This window comes from Bufo bufo, chromosome 9 (assembly GCF_905171765.1).
Source record: "Bufo bufo chromosome 9, aBufBuf1.1, whole genome shotgun sequence".
Taxonomy (NCBI): Eukaryota; Metazoa; Chordata; class Amphibia; order Anura; family Bufonidae; genus Bufo; species Bufo bufo.
The window spans coordinates 211,280,198-211,304,502 of NC_053397.1; the positions used below are offsets into that span (position 1 = coordinate 211,280,198).

The 24,305-nt window shown below is 45.8% G+C and overlaps 2 protein-coding genes across 4 annotated transcripts in view; one reads left to right on the top strand and one right to left on the bottom strand.

Moving 5' to 3' along the window:
- ZZZ3 (zinc finger ZZ-type containing 3) overlaps positions 1 to 19,080 on the top strand; it is a 40,044-nt gene extending 20,964 nt beyond the window's left edge. For both annotated transcript variants that reach the window (XM_040406786.1, XM_040406787.1), the window contains exons 3-12: positions 3,872 to 4,010; positions 7,968 to 8,115; positions 8,321 to 8,430; positions 9,628 to 9,696; positions 10,698 to 10,799; positions 10,944 to 11,039; positions 11,389 to 11,541; positions 11,744 to 11,878; positions 17,686 to 17,786; positions 18,368 to 19,080. In XM_040406786.1, coding sequence (XP_040262720.1) covers positions 3,872 to 4,010; positions 7,968 to 8,115; positions 8,321 to 8,430; positions 9,628 to 9,696; positions 10,698 to 10,799; positions 10,944 to 11,039; positions 11,389 to 11,541; positions 11,744 to 11,878; positions 17,686 to 17,786; positions 18,368 to 18,512 — 1,198 coding nt within the window. In that variant the 3' untranslated portion in view covers positions 18,513 to 19,080. The remainder of the gene's footprint in view (positions 1 to 3,871; positions 4,011 to 7,967; positions 8,116 to 8,320; positions 8,431 to 9,627; positions 9,697 to 10,697; positions 10,800 to 10,943; positions 11,040 to 11,388; positions 11,542 to 11,743; positions 11,879 to 17,685; positions 17,787 to 18,367) is intronic.
- Positions 19,081 to 21,525: 2,445 nt separating this feature from the next.
- AK5 (adenylate kinase 5) overlaps positions 21,526 to 24,305 on the bottom strand; it is a 246,563-nt gene continuing 243,783 nt past the window's right edge. For both annotated transcript variants that reach the window (XM_040406789.1, XM_040406790.1), the window contains exon 14: positions 21,526 to 22,021. In XM_040406789.1, coding sequence (XP_040262723.1) covers positions 21,953 to 22,021 — 69 coding nt within the window. In that variant the 3' untranslated portion in view covers positions 21,526 to 21,952. The remainder of the gene's footprint in view (positions 22,022 to 24,305) is intronic.

Below are 24,305 nucleotides of genomic sequence, written 5' to 3' on the forward strand. Positions count from 1 at the left end.
GAATTGAGCTGTAATGAATGTCTGGAGATCAGAGATAACAACCACAAATGAGCCGTCAGCTGACATGATTCAAAGACAACAGCTTGATAACAGACTGACTTTTAACCCTTGTATCTCAGAAGCAGCTGAATATTTAACAATGAACTACTAAAAATTGTATTTTTTAGCTGACAATGAGTAAAATGCAATTACAAAAAAAATTAAAAATTCCTTGAAGGTGTACATAGCCTTTAAGTGGCATTCTTTAGGATAGGTCATCAATACCTTATGGGTGGGGGTCGGACTCCCAGCACCACGGCCCATTGGGTGTCTAAATGTGCCAGTATACCAAGCACAGCGCCGCCTGTTGGATAGTGTTTGTTATTGGTATTGCAACTCAGTCACATTCAGTCATGAGAGAGAGGCCTCTTAAAGCAGCTAATCAACTAGGGGGCCAGGGGCCGGACCCCCGCCAATCAGATATTGATGACTTATCCTTAGGTCATCAATATTTAAAGGAGTTGTCCAGTTTATCCTCAGGATAGGTCATCAATATCAGTTCGGCGGGAGTCCGACTCCCGACACCCGCCGATCAGCTGTTTGAGGAGAAGACGGCTCTTGTACGAGCGCTGCCTTCTCTGCTTTGCTTGCCGCAGCAATTGCAGGGATGAGCAGTGTCATTACAAGTATGGCGTCCCCATTGACTTCTATGGGACGGCTCCTTCCTATGCATTTGAACAGATAGAGCCGCCCCATAGAAGTCAATGGGGACGCCATACTTGTAATGACATTGCTCATCACTGCAATTGCTGCGGCAAGCAAAGCAGAGAAGGCAGCGCTCGTACGAGAGCCGTCTTCTCTTCAAACAGCTGATTGGGGGTGGTGTCGGGCCCCCGACGATCTGATTTAGATCAATGGTAAAAAGTGGACGATCCCTTTAGGACTTCATTATAAGATGTGCAGAGATCTGTCAATACGTTAGTGAAGGTTGTCGGCTTTGTTATATTTAATTGCCACTAGATGGCGCAGTTATAAAGCAGATCCGATGCCAGCAGTGTTTATTATGTGGCCCCCACTTCTCTGAGCCAAAACCAGGAGTGGATCCGAAACGCGCGTTCTCTCTATAGGTGCCCAGCACAGGCGTATCATATGCGTCCTGCGATACTGACGTGTAAATTGTCTTCCTAATGTATGAACAACATTGCACGGTGCGTTACGACCGGTGTGAGGAAACGGTAGAACATGGAATATTCTTCTAAATTATTACTGGCTTAGGTAATCTGCACAGACACCGTCTAAGGTTGAGTTCCCACGAACGTGTGTGGCTCGTGCCTGTGCTGCGGCCCGCAAATAGCGGGCCGCAATGCACGATCGCCGGCCGTAGGTCAGCCGCATCGGATCGTGGACCCATTCACTTTAATGGGTCCGCGATCCGGCCGTTTCGCTAAAAGATAGGACTTGTTCTATCTTTTTGCGCAACGGAAGTACGGGACGTAACCCCACGAAGGCACTCCGTAGTGCTTCCGAGGGGTCCCGTCCCGTGCGGCCGTTCCGCGATTCCGGATTTGCGGACCTATTGAAGTGAATGGGTCCCACACGGAACTGTGGCCGTGTATTGCGGCCAGCGATTTGCGGGCTGCAATACGGCCACGGATCACACACACATTCGTGTGAACTTAGCCTAAGGGTCCATTCACACGGAACGAAATTGCGGACCCATTTCTATGGACAAGATTAGGCATTTTCTATTAAGTGCCGGCGATGTGCAGTCCGCAAAATGCGGGTCCGCAAAACACACACGGACGTGTGAATGGACCCTAAGGGTGTGTGTGCGCGCGGATGCAGATTCTGCAGCAAAAAAACGGATTTCCAGTGTGAACCGCTGCAGGTCCCCGCGGAGATAAGGGTCGTTCAGACTGCTGCGTTTTCTGCACAGAAACAGCAGAAAAATTCGGCAGAATACGTGTCGGTATCAGCCATAGACCGGAGATCCGTGATCGGCCCTTCATGGCCTGATCCCATTGTTTCCTTCTAGAGAAGCAGCGTCACTTATCTGTGGCAGACGCTTATCCCCGCACCGATCGTAGCTTTAACCCCTTCTAACCCAGAGGTTTTTTCGTTTTGCGCTGCCTGCCTTCACAGAGCCATTACTTTTTTATTTTTACCGCCGTTCACATCGCCGTATGAGGGCTTGTTTTTTTGTTTTTCCGGGACAAGCTTTACTTTCCAACGCCACCATGTAATACTGCATATGATATAGTGGGAAGCGGGGAAAAAAATCCAAATGGAGTGGAATTGGAACCAAAAAAAGCACTTCTGCCACAGATTTACAGATTTTTTTTACTAACGACATTCGATATGTGATAAAACGGAGCAGTTGATTTCATTCTACAGGTCAGTGCGAATCTGGTGATACCTTATATGTAGTTTCTCTTGCATTTTGATATTGATAAAATAATAAAAAAACTTGGAAAAAGTCAGTTTTATTTTCTTGTCGCCGTATTCTATGTGTACGGAGCTGTGTGGGGGGTAATTTTTTGAGGGGTGATCTGTACTTTTTATTGATACCATTCTGGGGTGTGTGCGCCTTTTTTGATCACTTTTTATTTCATTTTTTGTGGGAAATGAAGTGACCAAAAGCAGCGAATTGGCCATTTTGACAGTGTTCGTCGTCATCGTCACAACCCCCCTCCCCCCCCCCCCTCGTTTCGCCATTTTGACAGTGTTTTTATAGTATGTGCATTTTCGCATGTGGTGATACCCATGATGTGTATTTCTTTTTTTATTTTGGGGAAAGGAGGGTGATTTGATTTTTTTTTTTTTTAAACTTTATTATTATTATATATATATTTTTTTACACTTTTTTATAGTTCCCATAGGGAAGTATAAAAAGCAATTATTAGATTGCTGCCGTCATAGACTCCGATGCACTAGTTTCCTGTGGAGCTCTGCTCTGGATTGACCATGGCATCTGAAAGGTTAAATGTCTGCGAGCGGTCGCGGACACGAAGCATGAAACAGCAGGCACCCTGCGGCTATGACACCCACTCCGGAGCGGGCGCCATCTTTATAGACCTGGCCAGTGCCGTACGGGTTTAAAGGGACACGTTTATTGTGGAGCTTAAAGGGCGTCTGTCAGCAGTTTTGTATCTATGACACCGGCTGACCTGTGTCGGTCCCATGTTCATATGTGCCCGCATTGCTGAGAAAAATGATGTTTTATTATATGCAAATGAGCCTCTAGGAGCAACGGGGGCGTTACCATTACACCTAGAGGCTCTGCTCTCTCTGCAAGTGCCGCGCCTTCACTGCCTGGTCCTGTCAATCAAACTGCAGAGAGAGCTGAGCCTCTGGGTGTAATGGCGACGCCCCGATTGCTCCTAGAGGCTCATTTGCATATATTAAAACATCACTTTTCTCAGCAAAAGGGTTTTCTGGGACTCCGTTATTGAATGATGACGGATCCTCAGATCGGTAGAGATCTGGCACCCATAACGTCAGAGACTGTACAGTAGACAGAAGGCTCCGTCCTCTGTGTAGTCACTGGCGTATGGCCGGACCCCAGCAAGGCCACTACACGGTGGACAGAACCTTCAGTGTATAGTTTCCAGCACCGCAGCTGATCAGTGAGGGTGTCGGGTGTCAGATCCCCACTGAACTGATGAATAAGTGGTGGGAGACCCCTTTTCAGGTTTGGTTAGCTGGCGCCTAGCTCACATCCATGGTCTACACAAGAAGCATGCTAAGCATGGGATCCTAGGGAGGTTCTGAAGGATTCCTAGCGCCACCTAGTGGCTGTGTGAGGAGACGCAGTTACTGAACACTGCAGGTTTTCTGCTCGGATTTAACTGGTTCCTGGTTTCACTGATAACATTTGCTTTTGTCCTTCCAGTTATCAGAGGCTTTTACAGACGATTTCCGTGCTGGAGGCGCAGCGCTCTCAAGCCGTTCTAGATGTGGAAAGGTTATCCCAGCAACAGAGGGACGCCCTGACCGATCCCATCGGATTTGTGGAGACTCTCCAGAAGAAGGTACAGTGCCGGGGCAGCCGTGAGCTGGGGCAGCTTCTGCCTCCATCTTTTCCATATAAGGCTACTTTCACACTCGCGTTTGGTGCGGATCCGTTCAGATACTACAACCGCATGCCTCCGTTCCGTTTGTATTATCTTTAACATAGCCAAGACGGATCCGTTTTGAACACCATTGAAAGTCAATGGAGGACGGATCCGTTTTCCATTGTGCCAGATTGTGTCAGAGAAAACGGATCCGTCCCCATTGACTTACATTGTGTGTCAGGACGGATCCGTTTGGCTCAGTTTCGTCAGACGGACACCAAAACGCTGCAACCGTCCACTGTGAAGGAGAAGCAATGCCTCCCCTTCATTCTCGGGATCACTGGGGGTCCCTGAAGTTGACCCCCCCCACCAATCGTGAAGTCATGGCGTGTTTAAAGGATGTGCACACCCCTTTAACCTCCTCAGGACCGCCGTACGCAGGATTGCGTCTTTGCGGCGGTCCTGTTGTTCTGGGTGGACGCGCCGGTGCGTCCTCTCGCGAGACGCGAGATTTCCTGTGAACGCGCGCACACAGGCGCGCGCGTTCACAGGATCGGAAGGTAAGCGAGTGGATCTCCAGCCTGCCAGCGGCGATCGTTCGCTGGCAGGCTGGAGATGTGATTTTTTTAACCCCTAACAGGTATATTAGACGCTGTTTTGATAACAGCGTCTAATATACCTGCTACCTGGTCCTCTGGTGGTCCCCTTTGTTTGGATCGACCACCAGAGGACACAGGTAGCTCAGTAATATGTTGCACCAAGCACCACTACACTACACCCCCCCTGTCACTTATTAACCCCTTATTCACCCTTGATCACCCCTGATCACCCCATATAGACTCCCTGATCACCCCCCTGTCATTGATTACCCCCCTGTCATTGATTACCCCCCTGTCATTGATCACCCCCCTGTAAAGCTCCATTCAGATGTCCGCATGATTTTTACGGATCCACTGATAGACTGATCGGATCCGTATAAATCATACGGACGTCTGAATGCAGCCTTACAGGGGAGTGATCAATGACTGTGGTGATCACCCCATATAGACTCCCTGATCACCCCCCTGTCATTGATCACCCCCCTGTAAAGCTCCATTCAGATGTCCGCATGATTTTTACGGATCCACTGATAGACTGATCGGATCCGTAAAAATCATACGGACGTCTGAATGCAGCCTTACAGGGGAGTGATCAATGACGGAGGTGATCACCCCATATAGACTCCCTGATCACCCCCCTGTCATTGATTACCCCTCTGTCATTGATCACCCCCCTGTAAAGCTCCATTCAGATGTCCGCATGATTTTTACGGATCCACTGATAGACTGATCGGATCCGTAAAAATCATACGGACGTCTGAATGCAGCCTTACAGGGGAGTGATCAATGACTGTGGTGATCCCCCCATATAGACTCCCTGATCACCCCCCTGTCATTGATTACCCCTCTGTCATTGAACACCCCCCTGTAAAGCTCCATTCAGATGTCCGCATGATTTTTACGGATCCACTGATAGACTGATCGGATCCGTAAAAATCATACGGACGTCTGAATGCAGCCTTACAGGGGGGTGATCAATGACAGTTGGGTGATCACCCCATATAGACTCCCTGATCACCCCCCTGTCATTGATCCCCCCCCCCCCCCCTGTAAAGCTGCATTTAGTCATTTTTTTGGCCCAAGTTAGCGGAATTTTTTTTTTTTTCTTACAAAGTCTCATATTCCACTAACTTGTGACAAAAAATAAAATCTCACATGAACTCACCATACCCCTCACGGAATCCAAATGCGTAAAATTTTTTAGACATTTATATTCCAGACTTCTTCTCACGCTTTAGGGCCCCTAGAATGCCAGGGCAGTATAAATACCCCACATGTGACCCCATTTCGGAAAGAAGACACCCCCAGGTATTCCGTGAGGGGCATATTGAGTCCATGAAAGATTGAAATTTTTGTCCCAAGTTAGCGGAACGGGAGACTTTGTGAGAAAAAAATAAAAAATATCAATTTCCGCTAACTTGTGCCAAAAAAAAAAAATTTCTATGAACTCGCCATGCCCCTCACGGAATACCTTGGGGTGTCTTCTTTCCAAAATGGGGTCACATGTGGGGTATTTATACTGCCCTGGCATTCTAGGGGCCCCAAAGCGTGAGAAGAAGTCTAGTATCCAAATGTCTAAAAATGCCCTCCTAAAAGGAATTTGGGCCCCTTTGCGCATCTAGACTGCAAAAAAGTGTCACACATCTGGTATCTCTGTATTCAGGAGAAGTTGAGGAATGTGTTTTGGGGTGTCATTTTACATATACCCATGCTGGGTGAGATAAATATCTTGGTCAAATGCCAACTTTGTATAAAAAAATGGGAAAAGTTGTCTTTTGCCAAGATATTTCTCTCACCCAGCATGGGTATATGTAAAATGACACCCCAAAACACATTCCCCACCTTCTCCTGAGTACGGAGATACCAGATGTGTGACACTTTTTTGCAGCCTAGGTGGGCAAAGGGGCCCATATTCCAAAGAGCACCTTTCGGATTTCACTCGTCATTTTTTACAGAATTTGATTTCAAACTCCTTACCACACATTTGGGCCCCTAGAATGCCAGGGCAGTATAACTACCCCACAAGTGACCCCATTTTGGAAAGAAGAGACCCCAAGGTATTTCGTGATGGGCATAGTGAGTTCATGGAAGTTTTTATTTTTTGTCACAAGTTAGTGGAATATGAGACTTTGTAAGAAAAAAAAAAAAAATGAAAAAAATCATCATTTTCCGCTAACTTGTGACAAAAAATAAAAAGTTCTATGAACTCACTATGCCCATCAGCGAATACCTTAGGGTGTGTACTTTCCGAAATGGGGTCATTTGTGGGGTGTTTGTACTGTCTGGGCATTGTAGAACCTCAGGAAACATGACAGGTGCTCAGAAAGTCAGAGCTGCTTCAAAAAGCGGAAATTCACATTTTTGTACCATAGTTTGTAAACGCTATAACTTTTACCCAAACCATTTTTTTTTTACCCAAACATTTTTTTTTTATCAAAGACATGTAGAACAATAAATTTAGAGCAAAATTTATATATGGATGTCGTTTTTTTTGCAAAATTTTACAACTGAAAGTGAAAAATGTCATTTTTTTGCAAAAAAATCGTTAAATTTCGATTAATAACAAAAAAAGTAAAAATGTCAGCAGCAATGAAATACCACCAAATGAAAGCTCTATTAGTGAGAAGAAAAGGAGGTAAAATTCATTTGGGTGGTAAGTTGCATGACCGAGCAATAAACGGTGAAAGTAGTGTAGGTCAGAAGTGTAAAAAGTGGCCTGGTCTTTCAGGGTGTTTAAGCACTGGGGGCTGAGGTGGTTAAGATGCTTTCAAATTCACCTTCTACCCTGTTCATCCCATGGCACGGTTGGCTGATGGTCCTGACCGTCGGCCACATTTCCTAATGGTTTGGGAATAATTTGAGCCACAGGATGAACAGCACGAAATGTCTTCTTTCTGCTGGTTGCTATGGTAATTGATATTGCCGTGGTGATGAGCATGCATAGATACCGGCCCATCTGGAGGCAGGGGATGCACGGGGGACGGTATAGCCCCGCAGTGATGCTGCGTGCATGCGTCTGATCTCTGTGTGTGGTCTATTACAGGGGTCCGCAGCCTGTGACGCAGCAGCTGTTGTGAAACTGCAACTCCCAGCATGCCTTTTACCGTCGTGGCATGGTTGGGGGTTGTAGTGTCACGACAGCCGGAGACCGCTGATTCTATTAGATGCCCCACTAATCATAACTAGCGACCTATTTATGTGTGGACACCAGGCCCCATGACAACACTGATCGGTCGGATTCTCTGCTCATGCCCCGCAATCATTGACTCGTCTGTGTAATCGCCCCCCGTCGCCTTGTTAATTATTCAGCGTGTCTTCTTTCATTTTCTTTCAGATGGACCTTGGTATTCCTCGCCCCCAGAGGATCGTCCAGTTACCAGAAATCTCCTGGGACCAGTACACGACGACCCTCGGAAACTTTGAGAGAGAGTTCAGGAACCGAAAGAGGAACTCGCGGAGGGTGAAGCTGATATTCGATAAAGGTCAGTAGCCGATGACGCGGAATCCCTCTTGTTTGGATGGACATTGTACGTGGGCAATCGCTTAGATAGCATTTCCCCCCAATGTCTGAATCGGTCTCTTTAGCTGGTTCAAAGTAGTAATCTTCAACCTGTGCCTTTCCAAAACTACAACTCCCAGCATGCACTGACAGCCATACTGAATTGCCTGTGTTGGTTGCCGTTACAGTCGGGTTACATGACGGTTCTCAGCGAGCAGGAGACAAGGAAGGGGAATCGTCGTCTTATTCTGTTCTACCGCAGAGCGACAGTCAAGAAAGCTCTGCGAGCAGCGTCCAGGTGAGCGGCGTAGTGTCTTCAGGTTACTGTATGTGGAAGTCGGAAGGTAAAAACGGATTTAAAGGGATGTGTTCATCAGATATAGACAAAAAATAATAATTTTAACCCGGCTGCCACCTGCACCATATTAGTAGGTCACGGTGAGACGGTCGGTCCTGCAAACTGCTGTACAGTTATAGTGCGGACCTAGAAGCTGTCGGTGCTGGCGCAGCCGAAACCCTGTCTTAAAGGGGTTGTCTCGCTTCAGTAAGTGGCATTTATCATGTAGAGAAACCTTCTCGACATGATAAATGCCACTTACTGAAGTGAGACAACCCCTTTAATGGCCAGGCTCAGAGAGAATTCCAATCCTGGCTGTTTAACCCCATAGATGCAGTCAATGGCGACCGCAGCATCTGTGCGATTTCTTTGCAGGAAGGTCCCTCTGTAAACATCCTGCGATTGTGTTGCAGTGGCCCCAATGGGTTGTCGTGTTGGCCGGCTGCCTGACAACTGCTCCCAGGTCTGCCATGTATTTACAGACGTAATGCAATGTGTTACAGAAGCGATCAAAGGGTGACATTTACTATAAATTAACATGTCATTCACCCCCCCCATAGTGAACAGCCACAGCTGTAGGTCTATCCTGCTTTACAAAAAGAAATAAAATGTGATATTGGTATGATTTATGAAATGCTGCAGTTTTCTTCTTGGACACTAGGTGTCAGCAGAGGCAGCATGCATACAGCTGATCGGTTGTGGGGGGCCCAGGTGTCGGACCCCTGCCGATTTGATATTGATGACCTGTCCTGAGGATAGGTCATTAATATTAAAAGCCAGGACAACCCCTTTAATTGTGCCTCATCACAGAAAATCCCTTTAACCTGGAGTCTGCTGCGGCTCCCGAGACCCCCGCCAAAGACCCTGTTTTGCAGGGAAGTTTCAGCTAACGATGGATAACGTGTCTTCTGAATAGCCGTCCATGTAATATATGAATGATCCACTATATCACAGCTTGTGACCATGTCCATACAGCCTAATGGAGCACACGGACAAGGGTTTTATCCAACCATGATGACCCCGCTTATTTTGGCTGCTCTCTCTCATGATGAGCTGATTGATGGGGGTCCGGCTGATGAGGCTGTCTGTGATCAGCTGCTGGCGTGTCGTAAATGCTTGGAAGCCTTGTTAACTCCTTAATGTCATGTTTTACCATAGATAAGAGGTCGGTTATGTATGGACTCCAAACCTGGGACCTTCAATCAGTTGTGGACTGTAGAGGAGCAGGTAACACGTGGTGAGGTGTAATAAGTCTATACATAGCACCCAAAGGGGTTTGTACCATTCTTTCTTGTTAGAGGAGTTCCCCAAAAAATAAGATTATTGTTGAGACCCCCAATTCGAAGCTGTAATCTGTGGTGGAACCTGGATTTCCTCCTATAATATACTCCAGAGCTGCACTCACTATTCTGCTGGTGCAGTCACTGTGTACATACATTACTTATCCTGTACTGATCCTGAGTTACATCCTGTATTATACTCCAGAGCTGCACTCACTATTCTGCTGGTGCAGTCACTGTATACATACATTACATTACTTATCCTGTACTGATCCTGAGTTACATCCTGTATTATACTCCAGAGCTGCGCTCACTATTCTGCTGGTGCAGTCACTGTGTACATACATTACATTACTTATCCTGTACTGATCCAGAGTTACATCCTGTATTATACTCCAGAGCTGCACTCACTATTCTGGTGGTGCAGTCACTGTGTACATACATTACATTACTTATCCTGCACTGATCCAGAGTTACATCCTGTATTATACTCCAGAGCTGCGCTCACTATTCTGCTGGTGGAGTCACTGTGTACATACATTACTTATCCTGTACTGATCCAGAGTTACATCCTGTATTATACTCCAGAGCTGTGCTCACTATTCTGCTGGTGGAGTCACTGTGTGCACCTACAGTATTCTGCTGGTTGTCATCGGACACCATCAACAAGCCCTACAACCTCTCTCATCTTATCTGAGCTCCTGTAAATCAGTAATCAACAACGTAAAGGGTAAGGTTTTCCAGAATGAAAACTCACCAGAACAACCCTCTGAAGACATTTAAGTCAACAAGATGTCAGCTCTGACATCTGCAGAATTGTGAATGCAGCTTTGGAGTGTAATCTAGGCCGTGCTTTAATGGGAGGCCGACAAAGAAACGCACTATTTTAGGGCAAGGTTTTATTTTTTTTTATCAAGATGTCTTATGTTCACGTGTGTTTTATTTTAGAGAAAACTGGAGCAGCTTCTCCTGAAGTTTCCTCCAGAAGAGATTGAGTCGAAGAGGTGGCAGAAGATCGCTGATGAGTTGGGAAACCGCACGGCCAAGCAGGTGACTTGTACTGTGGGTGACAGGCGCCATCACAGCCCCCTTGCATTGGAGCACCAGATGACCGCCCACGACCATCTTGTAGAATTTCCTCGCTTCTGATGTCTGCAGTAGAAATGTCTTATTGCTTCTCTTACGTTTTCACAGGTTGCCAGCCGAGTTCAAAAGTATTTTATAAAATTGACCAAAGCTGGCATCCCTGTGCCAGGAAGAACCCCAAACCTATACATGTATTCTAAGAAGGTAAGAGGGGCCATGCAGCGTCATTTTTAGTCATCTATATAGTATGATGGTCTTTAACATGTGGGGGGGGGGGGTACATTTTGCAAGTTATTTACATATAGACAGTTATTATTTTACTAACATGTGAGGATCTATACAGAGCTTGGCATCCAACTGAAAAGGACAAGCATTGGGACATTTCTAATTTGTGCCGCTGACTGTCCTTTTCAGTTGGATGCCGCCTAGTGTACAGCCTGTCTTGACACCAAGTATATACTCAGTGGCGGCTGCAGCTCTATTTTCTCTCTGGTCATGGAGATGAGTGCTTGCTCTTTTGGACCCTATGTGATTCCTCCGCTTCTGCACACAGGCATCAAGCAAACGGCAGCACGTTCTCAACAAGCATCTGTTTAAACCCTCCACCTTCATGACTTCCCATGAACCTCCGGTGTTTATGGAAGAGGACGACGACCACTCCAGCCGGGACCTTGATGCAGCTGCTGACGACGACGAGGACGTCTCGGTAATGAGCCTTAAGGAACATTGTTTTCTCGGTCGTGTCTTAAGATCCGCACTCTCGTAGTCTGCTTTGCTTTCCAGCTGTTGTAAAACTGCAACTTCCAACATGTCATGACTGTGGCTGTTAGAGCATGCTGGGAGTTGTAGTTTCATAACCGCTGGAGACAGTGGTTGTGATTTGATGACGTTGGTCTTCTGTCACTCAGGATGAAGAGACTATTCCCGCCTCTTGCCGTGGACTCGCAGAATATAAAGAACTACTTGAACTTAAAAAATTGAAGAAGCAAAGGCTCCAAGAAATGGAGGCAGAGATCGGCTTTGTGCAGCACGTTGGCTTCAAAGTAAGATGATGTTTCAAGGGCCATGTCCACACGTGGCGACCACCACAAATGCATAGAGAATCTGCTGCAGAATCTTCATGTGTAAGATGCAGATTTGGAGCAGTTTTCAACCATTGACATTAAAAGTCATGAAAATTTGGATGCAAAATCTGCTGCATTTCTGTCCCCTGTGCGCGGACCCTATTATTTGTATCCTGGTCTCTCTACTGTGGCTCTTCTTGGCTCATACACAGTTGCGCTGCTTGTTAACGAAGCACAATTCTGATTACTATAACCATTGATTTGAATGGGCATGGTGTAATACACAATTTCTCCTGCAGTGGCGCTGCAGGGAAATTGTATACTTACTGTCCAGATGCCCCACAGATTACAGCGGATCGCTGGGGTTCCCATCAGGATGACTTCTTCATCTAACTAATTGTGATCAGGTTTAAACATGCTAGCTACCAGCAGCTGCCTCTAGTGGGAGCGTGTCAGTATACGGTTTGGGTATGTTCACACGTCAGATTTGGCATTATTATTATTATTATGATGTATTATTAATGCGCCTTTCATTCCATGGCGCTGAACATATTAAAAGGAGTATACATATATAATAAAAAACAAGTACAATAAGCATGAACAAGATGAGTTACAAACTAGTAGAGAAGGAGAGAGGGCCCTGCCCGAGAGGCTTACAATCTCCATGGGATGGGAGAAGGTGCGGGTGAAGCTGGTCGTGGCGGTATAGAGGCAGCAGGGTCACTGGTTGTAGGCTTGTCTGAAGAGGTGGTTTTCAGGTTTCTTTTGAAGGATTCCACTGTAGGTGAGAGTCTGATATGTTGCGGTAGAGAGTTCCAGAGTATGGGGGCTGCACGGGAGAAACCATGAAGGCGATTGTGGGAAGAGGAGAGAAGAGGAGAGAAGAGAAGGGGGTCTTGTGAGGATCGGAGATTGCGTGTAGGAAGGTATGGAGAGATCTGGTGACAGGTGTATGGAGGGGACAGGTCGTGGGCGGTCTTCAATGTCATAGTTAGTGTTTTGTACTGGATTCTCTGGGCAGCGGAGAGCCAGTGAAGGGATTGGCAGAGAGAGAAGAGACAGGAGAGTAACGGGGGAGAGGTGGATTAGTCGGGCGGCAGAGTTGAGGATAGATTGGAGGGGTGCGAGAGTACTAGATGGAAGGCCACAGAGGAGGATGTTACAGTAGTCTAGGTGGGAGATGAGGAGTTGGAGGCGGCAAGAGGAGCAAAGGGCTTGGATGTGCAGTTTGAAGGACAGAGCAGAATCAAAGGTTACCCCAAGGTAGCGGACTTAGTTGACCGGGGAGAGTGTGCAACTATTGACTGTGATAGATGGCATAGAGCAGTGATTCCCAACCAGCGTTCCTCCAGTGGTGCAAAACTACAACTCCCAGCATGCCCGGACAGCCTTTGGCTGTGCGGGCATGCTGGGAGTTGTAGTTTTGCAACAGCTGGAGGCACATTGGTTGGGAAACAATGGCATAGAGCGCATGTTTAAAACAGGAGGGGAAGACACCTGAGGCTAGGGAAAGTTTGGAGAGATGGTTTAGGGCAGGGATAAACACTGTGATGAGGTGGGATGGGATGGGATTGGGTCAAGTGCACAGGTGGTGAGATGTGAACTAGAGAGTAGGGTGGAAAGTTCTTCTGTAATGGTGGGGAAGCTGATTTTTGCGAAAGAGGACTTAGGTGTGTAAAGGGGCTGTGGAGACTGTACGCCGATGTTTTCTCTGATTTTGTTAATCTTTTATATGAAATATGTGGCAAAGTCCTCGGCTGAGATGAGAGGTGAGGGAGGGGGTGCTTGGGGATGGAGAAGAGAGTTAAAGGGATTCTGTCATCAGATTTTACCCCTATAACCTAAAGATATCCTCATGTCCGGACTAATAAGAAGCTGGCCTTATTAAACCTCACTGAGGCTCTATTTGTCCAAAAAACAGGTTTTTATAACCTGCCAATCACTTACTTAAGGTGCCCAAGGGGAGGTCCGTTAATACAGGGTGCCTTTGCCAGATCCCGCGCCTGCGCACTAGGCTCGGCCTGATGCGCCCGTGCGGACTCCTGGCAGCGGCTTCATTGAGCGAAGTGCGCATGCGCCGGCCTGATGCGCACTTCGCTCAACCCTAATATGACCTGCAGATTGGCTGCGCTTAGTGCACAGGCGCGGGATCTGGCAAAGGGACGGGAGGATTGCAGAGGCGGCGCTGAGCTGTAGAAGGCGGCGCTGAAGACAGGGAAGGCGGCGATGAAGACGGAAGGCGGCGCTGGGCACCGGACAGCAAGGGGTGCGGCCGGGCACCCTGTATTAACGGACCTCCCCTTGGGCACCTTAAGTAAGTGATTGGCAGGTTATAAAAACCAGTTTTTTGGACAAATAGAGCCTCAGTGAGGTTTAATAAGGCCAGCTTAGGATTCTTCTTATTAGTCCGGACATGAGGATATCTTTAGGTTATAGGGGTAAAATCTGATGACAGAATCCCTTTAAAAGTGTTAAATGCTTGTTTAGGATTGTGAGACAGGGAAGATATAAGAGATGAGAAGTAGTTCTGTTTTGCAGCAGCGAGCGCGGACTTGAAGTTGACGAGGGATTGTTTGTATGTGACAAAGTGCTCCTTACAATTGTTTTTCTTCCGTTGCCACTTGTCTACCCTGGAGGCTCGTCTTAGCTCTTTTGCCTATTGATTTTTCGGGTTTTGTTGTAAGGTGGGGGGTGGTGACAGAGTCCAGAGCAGTAGTTGTGTGGTGTTCTACAGAGTGGTGGCAGCACTTGCATCATGTTGGGTACATATGGTAGAGAGCGGCAGAAGAGGGAAAGCAAGTAAAAGTCAAAATGTTTAAGGTTTCTATGAGGTTGTGCCAATTTGTAAACTTGGGGAGCAGCGGAAGAGACAAATGAAGAGAACTAAGTAGATTGTGGTCAGATTGGGGGAGAGGTGAGTTAGAGAGATTAGATAGGGAACAGAAGCAAGTAAAGATAAGATCCAGTGTGTGGCCATCTCTGTGGGTGGCAGTGGAGGACCATTGAGAGAGGTCAAAGGAGGAAGTAAGTGCAGTGTCAAAGGGTGTCAGCCATGTTTCAGTCAAACTCAGGAAGGAAAGTTTGTGAGAGATGAAAAGGTTGTGAATGTAGGAGAGTTTATTGCAGACAGAGCGAGCGTTCCATAATGCTCCTGCAAGAGGGGCAAAGGGAGCAGGGGTAAGGGGAATGGTTTGCAGGTTTAAGGGGTTGCAGAAATTTGTAGAATGAGATGGGTGGTGGGCAGTAGATATAATTGTAAGGATTTGCTAAGGAGGGCCAGGATTTGGAGATAAATCACCAGCGGTTAGTAGGTAGGAGTAGGAGAGGGCATGAGGTGGTGGTGTGTGTTTGAAGAGAGAAGCTTTTATGTTAATGAACAGATCTGTGCAGGGGATCAGATTGAGGGAGAGTTGAATATTTCCTTGCTGGTTGTAGAGGATATTGCAGCAAGTGTAGAAGAATAGGGGTGATAACTGTGAAACATTGTTTGCATAAAAAATTTCTGTTTTTTCCTTTGGTTCAATTCTGGTATAATACAATATGTGCACTTAAAGGATGTTGCATTTAAAACACCAGTGCATATTCAAATCTGTCACCAGTCCACATTCGATGCATGCAAATAGGGTTTCCACAACCCCCTTCACATGTAGCGGAAATTTTGTTGATATATTTTTTAGCAGTTCACCAGAAAAAAAATCTTCAGTGAAAAATAGCAGCAGGCCACATATTTCAGGCCTCAACCAGCAGCACATCCGCAAGTGGAATGTGAGTGTCCACCTCAGATTTGTGCCACGTACCTAGTGGTAATGCATGGAGTTGTAATGCATAGGAATCCGACACATGTGAACACAGCCTTTTACATTAAACTCTATAACAGTATTCGTTCCGCTCTTTTGCTCCACCTAGTGGTGACCTACGGCATCGAGCATGTGATGTTTGCAGGAGATTTGGAACTCTGGGTCAGAAAAACTGGACTCTGCCTGCTATAAAGATGCATTATGAACCGTAGTAGGATGAGGTGATGATGATGTTATAGTTGGGGGGTAACTTTCAATACCTCCCCCCAGTTCTGTTGCAGAGATCATATCCCTTTATTTTCAGATGTCATTTCAATAATCAGACTATATACCCATACCATTAGGTGCAGAAGTATCGACTCCTGGTTTACAAGCAGTGGACTTTTGTTCACCATGCAGCAGGATGAATTTTGTATGTCTAGACATCATTTGCTGCCAGGGGTCGCCATTTACAACATAACGTGGGGAATAGGCGTAAAATGGGACTTCCTGTTTTGTGGGTGGTTTTATGATGACTTTACAAAGACAATAAATCCATGTCTTCAAAGCAACAACTGCGCTCAAGAGACCTGGAAAGTATTACACCAGCTGCCTGCTCCCTGCACTGATCTGTATTATACTCCAGAGCTGCATTTCCTGCTTGATTATTGTCTGTACACTTTGTCTGTTATATATAGTAATAGATAATACAGGAAGAATGAACTATATTAGCTTAGCTAAGGTGTGGCACGTGTCTGACCACAAATTCACTATTTCCAGTCATAACCAGCAGAATAGTGAGTGCAGCTCTGGAGTATAATACAGGATGTAACTCAGGATCAGTACAGGATAAGTAATGTATGTACACAGTGACTCCACCAGCAGAATAGTGAGTGCAGCTCTGGAGTATAATACAGGATGTAACTCAGGATCAGTACAGGATAAGTAATGTAATGTATGGACACAGTGACTCCACCAGCAGAATAGTGAGTGCAGCTCTGCAGTATAATACAGGATGTAACTCAGGATCAGTACAGGATAAGTAATGTATGTACACAGTGACTGCACCAGCAGAATAGTGAGTGCAGCTCTGGAGTATAATACAGGATGTAACTCAGGATCAGTACAGGATAAGTAATGTAATGTATGTACACAGTGATTGCACCAGCAGAGTAGTGAGTGCAGCTCTGGAGTATAATACAGGATGTAACTCATGATCAGTACAGGATAAGTAATGTAATGACATCTTGTTGACTTAAATGTCTTCAGAGGGTTGTTCTAGTGATTTTTCATTCTGGAAAGCCTTACCCTTTACGTTGATTACTGATTTACAGGAGCTCAGATAAGATGAGCTAGGTTGTAGGGCTTGTTGATGGTGTCCAATGACAACTAGCAGAATACTGTAGGTGCACACAGTGACTGCACCAGCAGAATAGTGAGCGCAGCTCTGGAGTATAATACAGGATGTAACTCAGGATCAGTACAGGATAAGTAATGTAATGTATGTACACAGTCACTGCACCAGCAGAATAGTGAGTGCAGCTCTGGAGTATAATACAGGATGTAACTCAGGATAAGTAATGTAATGCCATCTTGTTGACTTAAATGTCTTCAGAGGGTTGTTCTGGTGAGTTTTCATTCTGGAAAGCCTTACCCTTTACGTTGATTACTGATTTACAGGAGCTCAGATAAGATGAGCTAGGTTGTAGGACTTGTTGATGGTGTCCAATGACAACTAGCAGAATACTGTAGGTGCACACAGTGACTCCACCAGCAGAATAGTGAGCGCAGCTCTGGAGTATAATACAGGATGTAACTCAGGATCAGTACAGGATAAGTAATGTATGTACACAGTGACTCCACCAGCAGAATAGTGAGCGCAGCTCTGGAGTATAACACAGGAGGTAACTCAGCATCAGGATTGTGTTTATAGTTACGCATCTTTTCATGTGCATTATATATATTTCCTTAAGATAGAATCCATAATCTCTTCTCCTGTTTCTGTTACAGTGTGACAATTGTGGAACTGAACCAATCCAGGGTATTCGGTGGCATTGTCAGGACTGCCCTCAGCAGATGTCTGTGGATTTCTGTGACTCCTGCTCTGACTGGTGAGTGTTAATGGGGGGACTGGAGGCTTCATCTGCTGCAGTCACTTGTGCAGTCCCAACCATGGAAAACTGAAGGCCTGATCATCTGAGTACCAGATGAGTAGTGCTGTGATTGTTTTAGTGTTAGGCCGGTTTCACACTAGGGGCAGCCTTCTCCGGCGGGTGAACAGCCTGCCGGATCCGTGCTGCCGCCAGTGCACGCGTGCCGCCGGAGGTCCGGCCGCAGCACGGCAAACATGTCGAGAGGCGGCCGGAATAAAACTAAGGCTGAATTCACACGTCCGTGGAACACTGTTTTCGAGATGCCGGACTGGCATCCTGCTTAGTGCAGGAGCGCACGGCGTCATTGGTTGCTATGACGCCGTGCGCTTCGTGCCGCCGCAGCAGTACAGTAATACACTCTTATAGATCATACAAGTGTATTACTGTACTGCTGCGGCGGCACAAAGTGCACGGCGTCATAGCACTAAGCAGGATGCCAGTTCACGGACGTGTGAATTCAGCCTAAGACAGTCGTAGTTTTATTCCGGCCGTGAAAGTACCCTTAATTACTGCTCCCTTTTTTATTTTATTTTTTACAGTTTATATGAAACACAGACCCACAAAGAGGACCACCACCTGGATCCGGTGTATAAAGCAGAGACATTCCTGGACAGAGATTACTGCATGCCGCACAGCACCAGTTACAATTACCTGGACCCAAACTATTTTCCAGCAAACAGATGACGTGAGCCGGACATGAAACGCTCGGCTCGGTAATCTCTCTCTCCACACGCAAAAGGCCAGCGGAGCAGTCCTCGGATCTCCCGAAGTTACATGACTGTCTCTGCTCTCACAGCATGATACCTAACGTGGAAAATACAGCTCCATTATCCTCCACCTGCAGCTACAGCAGCAGAACATTCCACTGGTGCATAATGACCTCATCCTCCGGGAGCCTGCCCCCTACTGGCGGCCTGTTCCAGAACAACATGAAATTACAGTGCACGTTCCGGACTCGTTTTTTTTTTTTTCCCCAAAGGCTTCTGAAAAAAAAAATTTAAAGAAAAAAAAATTGGTCAAAATGTGAACTATTTATATTAAAACCGGTTTACTAGCTTGCAGTTTTGTGAAATATTTTTTTTTATTCCTTTTTTTGCACAGAAACTTGACATTTTGAGAAGGTTTTAACCGATCACAGTGTTCGCTTAGAAGACGCTACTGTTAAAAAGATGACAGAACTTTATTTACCCCCCCCTCCCCCCCTTTCTGTACGGATTTACTCCAGTCTCTGCTTGACTATGAGCTGCTTTTACGTGACGGATGATTAACTACAATCAAGCACTACAGATCGGGGTCTGTGGCTGCTTCTTTAACCAGCTCGTCCTGTGTGCGTGTGCACGTGAAAGTCAAAAAAGGAGAAAAAGAAAAAAAAAGATTTTCACTGAGATCTATTTTTTAAATGTAATGTTCAGATGATCATGTGACGTGTACAAAATATGGTGAAAAAAGTGCCACTCATAGTTACTGTGTAAAGTCTAACACTTCAGCCTTTCTTAGGTCCTTCCTTAGATCAAGACGTTAACTACACAGCCTTCTGCCTCGAGACTTTACAGATCTTCAATGCAGCCCACCCAAGGTCGGAAAAAAAATATAAATATATATATAAAAAAAAAAAATTAACTGCCTATTGTAAAATCCTCTACGTATTGTAATTTTTTTCTCTTTTTGTAGTCGCACAAAATCCATAAAAGATTGTATTTTTATTAATATTTAAGCTCGTGGTTACATAGATCTATAAGGAGGAGCTGCATACGGTCAGGAGATCCTATAGATTATTACCCCCCAGTAATGGAGTAAGGATCTGTGACTAAACTCTCCGGCAGGGAAAGAGTAGACATTTTGTAATTTTATTTTTTTTTTTGTTTCCTTTTCTGTGTAAAACCGTATGTTCTTAACTCAATTGTCAGGAGGACTGTAAAAAATAAACTGTGTGGGTACTATATGTTTGTACATAAAGTTGTCGTTTTTAGTGTCTTGGTATCTCACCCCAATACAATGGAGGAAATAAAAAAAAATAAAAAAATCTTCACGGTTGACATGTGGAAACAAATAAAACTCACCCAAATGCAATAAATTCATACCAAACAGAATCTTAGATTTTATTTCATGTATATTTTGTCGCCATAATGTCATCACATCATACACCTTGATGGTTTTGTACAATTCGCCGTCGTCCCCTGTTTTTACACGGTCTATTGGTTTTGGTCATGCAGTTTTTTAGTTTTTTTTTACGCTGCGAAATTCAGCAAGGTGTCGACAAGAACTTCACTGCAAGAATTGATGATGTCACCAAGATCACTACACGGTGAACGCGAAGACAATCCCAGCAGGTAGCAATGTACAAATACTTTATAAAGAAAAGAGAGCAGCCGAGCAAATGCAGAATCCGTCCTCATTCCCTGGTAGGCCGCCGCCACTTTTTTAAATTTTTTTGCTACAGGCGATTGATTTTGGTTAGAGAATTTATGAGAAACCTAAAACAAATACCGGGGGGAAAGGTCATTTATTATGACCCCTTATGCCCGTTTTTGGTGTTAAAACATATTTAAAAAAATCACACGGCCTGGCATGCGAATGTTTGTTTAAAAGCATGTGCTCGTAAAATTGGGCTCTTCTCACATTTTTATGCCGCCTTCAATTCGCTGTCATTTACGCCAGAAAAGTGACGATTGGGTCTGGAATAGACTTTAGGCACGGAGAACAGAAACTATCCCTTTTGCAACCAAATCTGCAACAAATATACGCCAAAAAATGGCGTATATCTAATAATAAATTATGCTCTATATTATTTATAGCTGGAGGCAGAAAACCTGTCTTGACGCTGGTGCGGGGCTTATTACAGCAGAGAGCTCAGATCCACTGAAAATCCCTGTCTTACATTTCATCTGGACGGGTTTTCGGCCTTCAGAAGGTGAATATCAATGCTTCTGGGCCCCGCGGCCTTACTGCCGACAGGCGGTGAATTTTACATGTTTGATTCCGTGAGTCCTGCCGTTTACTTACCGCACGGTTTTTCGATTATTGTAGTGTCTGAAGCCATATTGATAGCCATGAAGGGGAGAGAGCGAGCGCATGCGAGTAGCAGAAGCCAGAAAATGGCCGCTGATAAGAGCAGTGGAGACCTTCCTGCTAACAGCTATATATTTAAAAGTAATGGATCTCTGATTTTTGCAAAACTACAACTCCCAAGAGCCCCGTGGCTCTCAGGGCCTGCTGGGTGTTGCAGTCATATCATGTATAGAAGTTGTAGTCGGAATATCCTTTTAGGGTACGACCCATAAAAGCTGTGAAAATCTGGGGTTTGATACACAGGATGGTTTACGGTCGCCCACTGCAGGCACTTTACCAGCAAATGCGTCTTTTCAAGTGTTCCCCAGAGTAGTAGAGACGTGTCCTAATTGAGGACGTCAGCGGGACACCTGCAGGTTCTGCCAATGGCTGCGCTAAGTAGTACAAGTGCATTCACCCACACGTCATCCCTCCGAGCTGCGGTTTATGGTTTTGTTTCTACAAATTTACCTCCCATTAAGGAACCACTTAGGCCGGTTTCACACAGGGACATGTTCAGCAATTCACCCGCTACAGAATCCAAACGATAACCCACACGTTTTTTTTTTTTGCTATAATCTTCTTTCAGGTTTAGGAATTGTGAGCCGTATTTGAAAAGTTGCCATCTTTTTTTTTTTTTTTTTTTAAGTGACTGGGAGACTAAAAAAATGTCTGCAGGATCGCTCCCTACGGAAAAGTGGCATTGCACAATTTGGGGAGTTTTATCTATATTGTTGAAGGATACATGAGTTTAGGAACAGGGAAAAAAATGGTGCACTGGGCCTGATAAATTTAGTGCAACTTGAAAAGCGGGGCACATTACTGCTCCTTACACAATGCACTAACCCTCGTTTCCCGTGCCTACAGCGCCACCTTGTGAGTGTTTTCTCCTGGGATAGAAGCCTGCAGCATTCCAGTTGACGTGTGTATAGACTGTAGGGATCACCCATCTTTGACTACAGTATAGATAGCATGCACTGGTGTAAGGAGGAGGCGCCACAGATGAGGAAATATACAAGATTTACACGTTGCTCCCATCGCTCGGTCGCCGACTCCAGCTCACCCCTCCGTGAGCCTCAGAAAATCGAGTCCAGTGATGCGCAGAGCTGAAGGAAGACCTCGTCCAGAGACTTCTCCGCATTGATCTAGAAAGAAAAAAGAAAATGATTTCAGCAGAGGAATCTCATCTCTAATACGGGCAGCACGGTGGCTCAGTGGTCAGCACTGGTCCTGGGTTCGAATCTGACCAAGGACAACATCTGCCTGGAGTTTGTATGTTCTCCCCATGTTTGCGTGGGTTTCCTCTGGGTTCTCCGGTTTCGTCCCACACACCGAAGACATACTGATAGGGGTAGATTGTGAGCCCCATTGGGGACAGAGTGATGCTAATGTCTGTAAAGTGCTGTATAAGTGAGTATTAGAATAAATAATACGGCTCCGTGATGCTCTTCACGTTCACACACTTTGGCCAGACAAGCAAATCCTATATGAGAAACTTGCAGTGTGCGTCCATGTGAGTTTTCATTCTGACCTTCGCACCTCTGGCAGGATCGGCATAGCATTAGGTCAGTGTCATTCAATAGATTCCAGGACTTTCAGGGTCACACAACCTCATGCACGCGACCGTATGTATTTTGCGGCCCCTAATAGAACAGTACTATCCTTGTCCGTGATGCGGACAATAATAGGACGTTCTATTTTTTTTTTTTTGCGGAACGGACGTATGGAATGCACACTGAGTAACTTCCTCTTTTTTTTTGGCGGACCCATTGAAATGAATGGTTCCGTATACGGTCCGCAAAAAAACCAGAACGGTCATGGAAAGAAAACACGTTGGTGTGCATGAGCCCTTATCCTGTCAGAACGGGAACTCACACTGACGCACGCTGCAAGTTTCTCGCATTGAACTCACTAGTGTATGTCTCGCCTTAGCGTAGGTTCACATGGTTTTCTGGAGGAGGTTTTGAGGCTTTTCAGCCCAAATCAGAAGTGGATACAAAGGGAATTGGAAATATAAAGGAAGAACTTCTCCTTCCGATGGATCCACTTCTGGCTTTGGCTGGAAAACCTGCCTCCAAACCTCCTCCAAAAACTCCATAATAACCTACCCTTAAGGTTCTCTCATCCTTTAACGGGGTTGTAAAGAAAAATAAAAGAAAATGGCTTCTTCAAAAAACAGCACCACCCTTGTCCATGGGTTGTGTCTGGTATTGCAGCTCATCTGCATTAAAGGGGTTGTCCAATCTTGTGATTCCATGGTGAGATGGAACTAAATGCAGTCCTTGCACTACTTCTGAAACTGGATTCCAGAGTGGTATCTGATGCAGAGCTTAAAGGGGTTAGCTGATGAAAACTCTCCATATGCCCTATCATATAAGGTACGCAGGGTTTCCCCCACTTGGAACTCCCCTCTATGAGCCAAGAGCAATTCTTCATTGCCCGGCCTGTAGACGTCTTCTTGTGTTTCTTTCCGTGATACATGATGTCATTTCTCGGGCTCCCTGGTCTTGCTGCGGTATGTGTCCTCCATCTTACAGGCTGACGAACCTGTCTGAGCGGATCAGCTCCAGGTCTGCACTGACCTTTTAGGTTATAAGAATAAGGTAAAGTCCACCGATCACCGACGTTGTGTCACTGATGCACTGTGTCATCTGCTCGGCCCTGAGATGTTCATGTTCTTAAGGTAAAAATGATAGGACATGTCCCCATTATCTTATGCTGGTTGGTCTTCATGCATCTGCGCACGTTTTCTAACAGGTATAAATGACAAATTATATATATATATATTTTGTTAAAGTTGCACAAGGGTGAAGCTTTAGTTTAAAAGGGCGGTATCACTGAGACAGGTTCTTTTAAAGGGAGCGTGTCACCAAGAAATTCACTGATAAACCAGACACGATGCCTTGTAGGGCTAGATCAGTTGAATGTAATGATACCTTACATTTAGTGATCTGTTGCTTCATTCTGGAGAAAAAGTACTTTTCTCGCACTTTTTACCATTGGGGGACACAGACCATGGGTATAGCTTAGAGGTATTAGTAGGAGGGACACTATGCAAATACAAAAGCGCTTCTACTCCTCGGGCTATACCCCCCCGACTCCACCAGGGGGAACCCAGTCTTTGCATAGTGTCTGGTGAAGGAGGTTGACACTTTTGATTCGTCTCCCTTTTGTTATTTTTCTTCTAGCTGGGGACGCAGGTCGGCATGGCGCCTTCCTGGTCCCCCATGGAGTGCCCGCCGCCGTCTGTCGGACGTTGCCAGGCTGCCTCCATTATCCCCCAAGAAGGCAAGTGGATCCGGGCTCGACCTGTCATCAGCTCCGGCATCCCACCAGCTCCTTGCCCTCCATACCAGCGCACTGAACTCAGGTGAGTCAGACGTCTGAAGAGGAGAGCCCTGCTGGTACTGAATGGAGGGAGAAGACTTC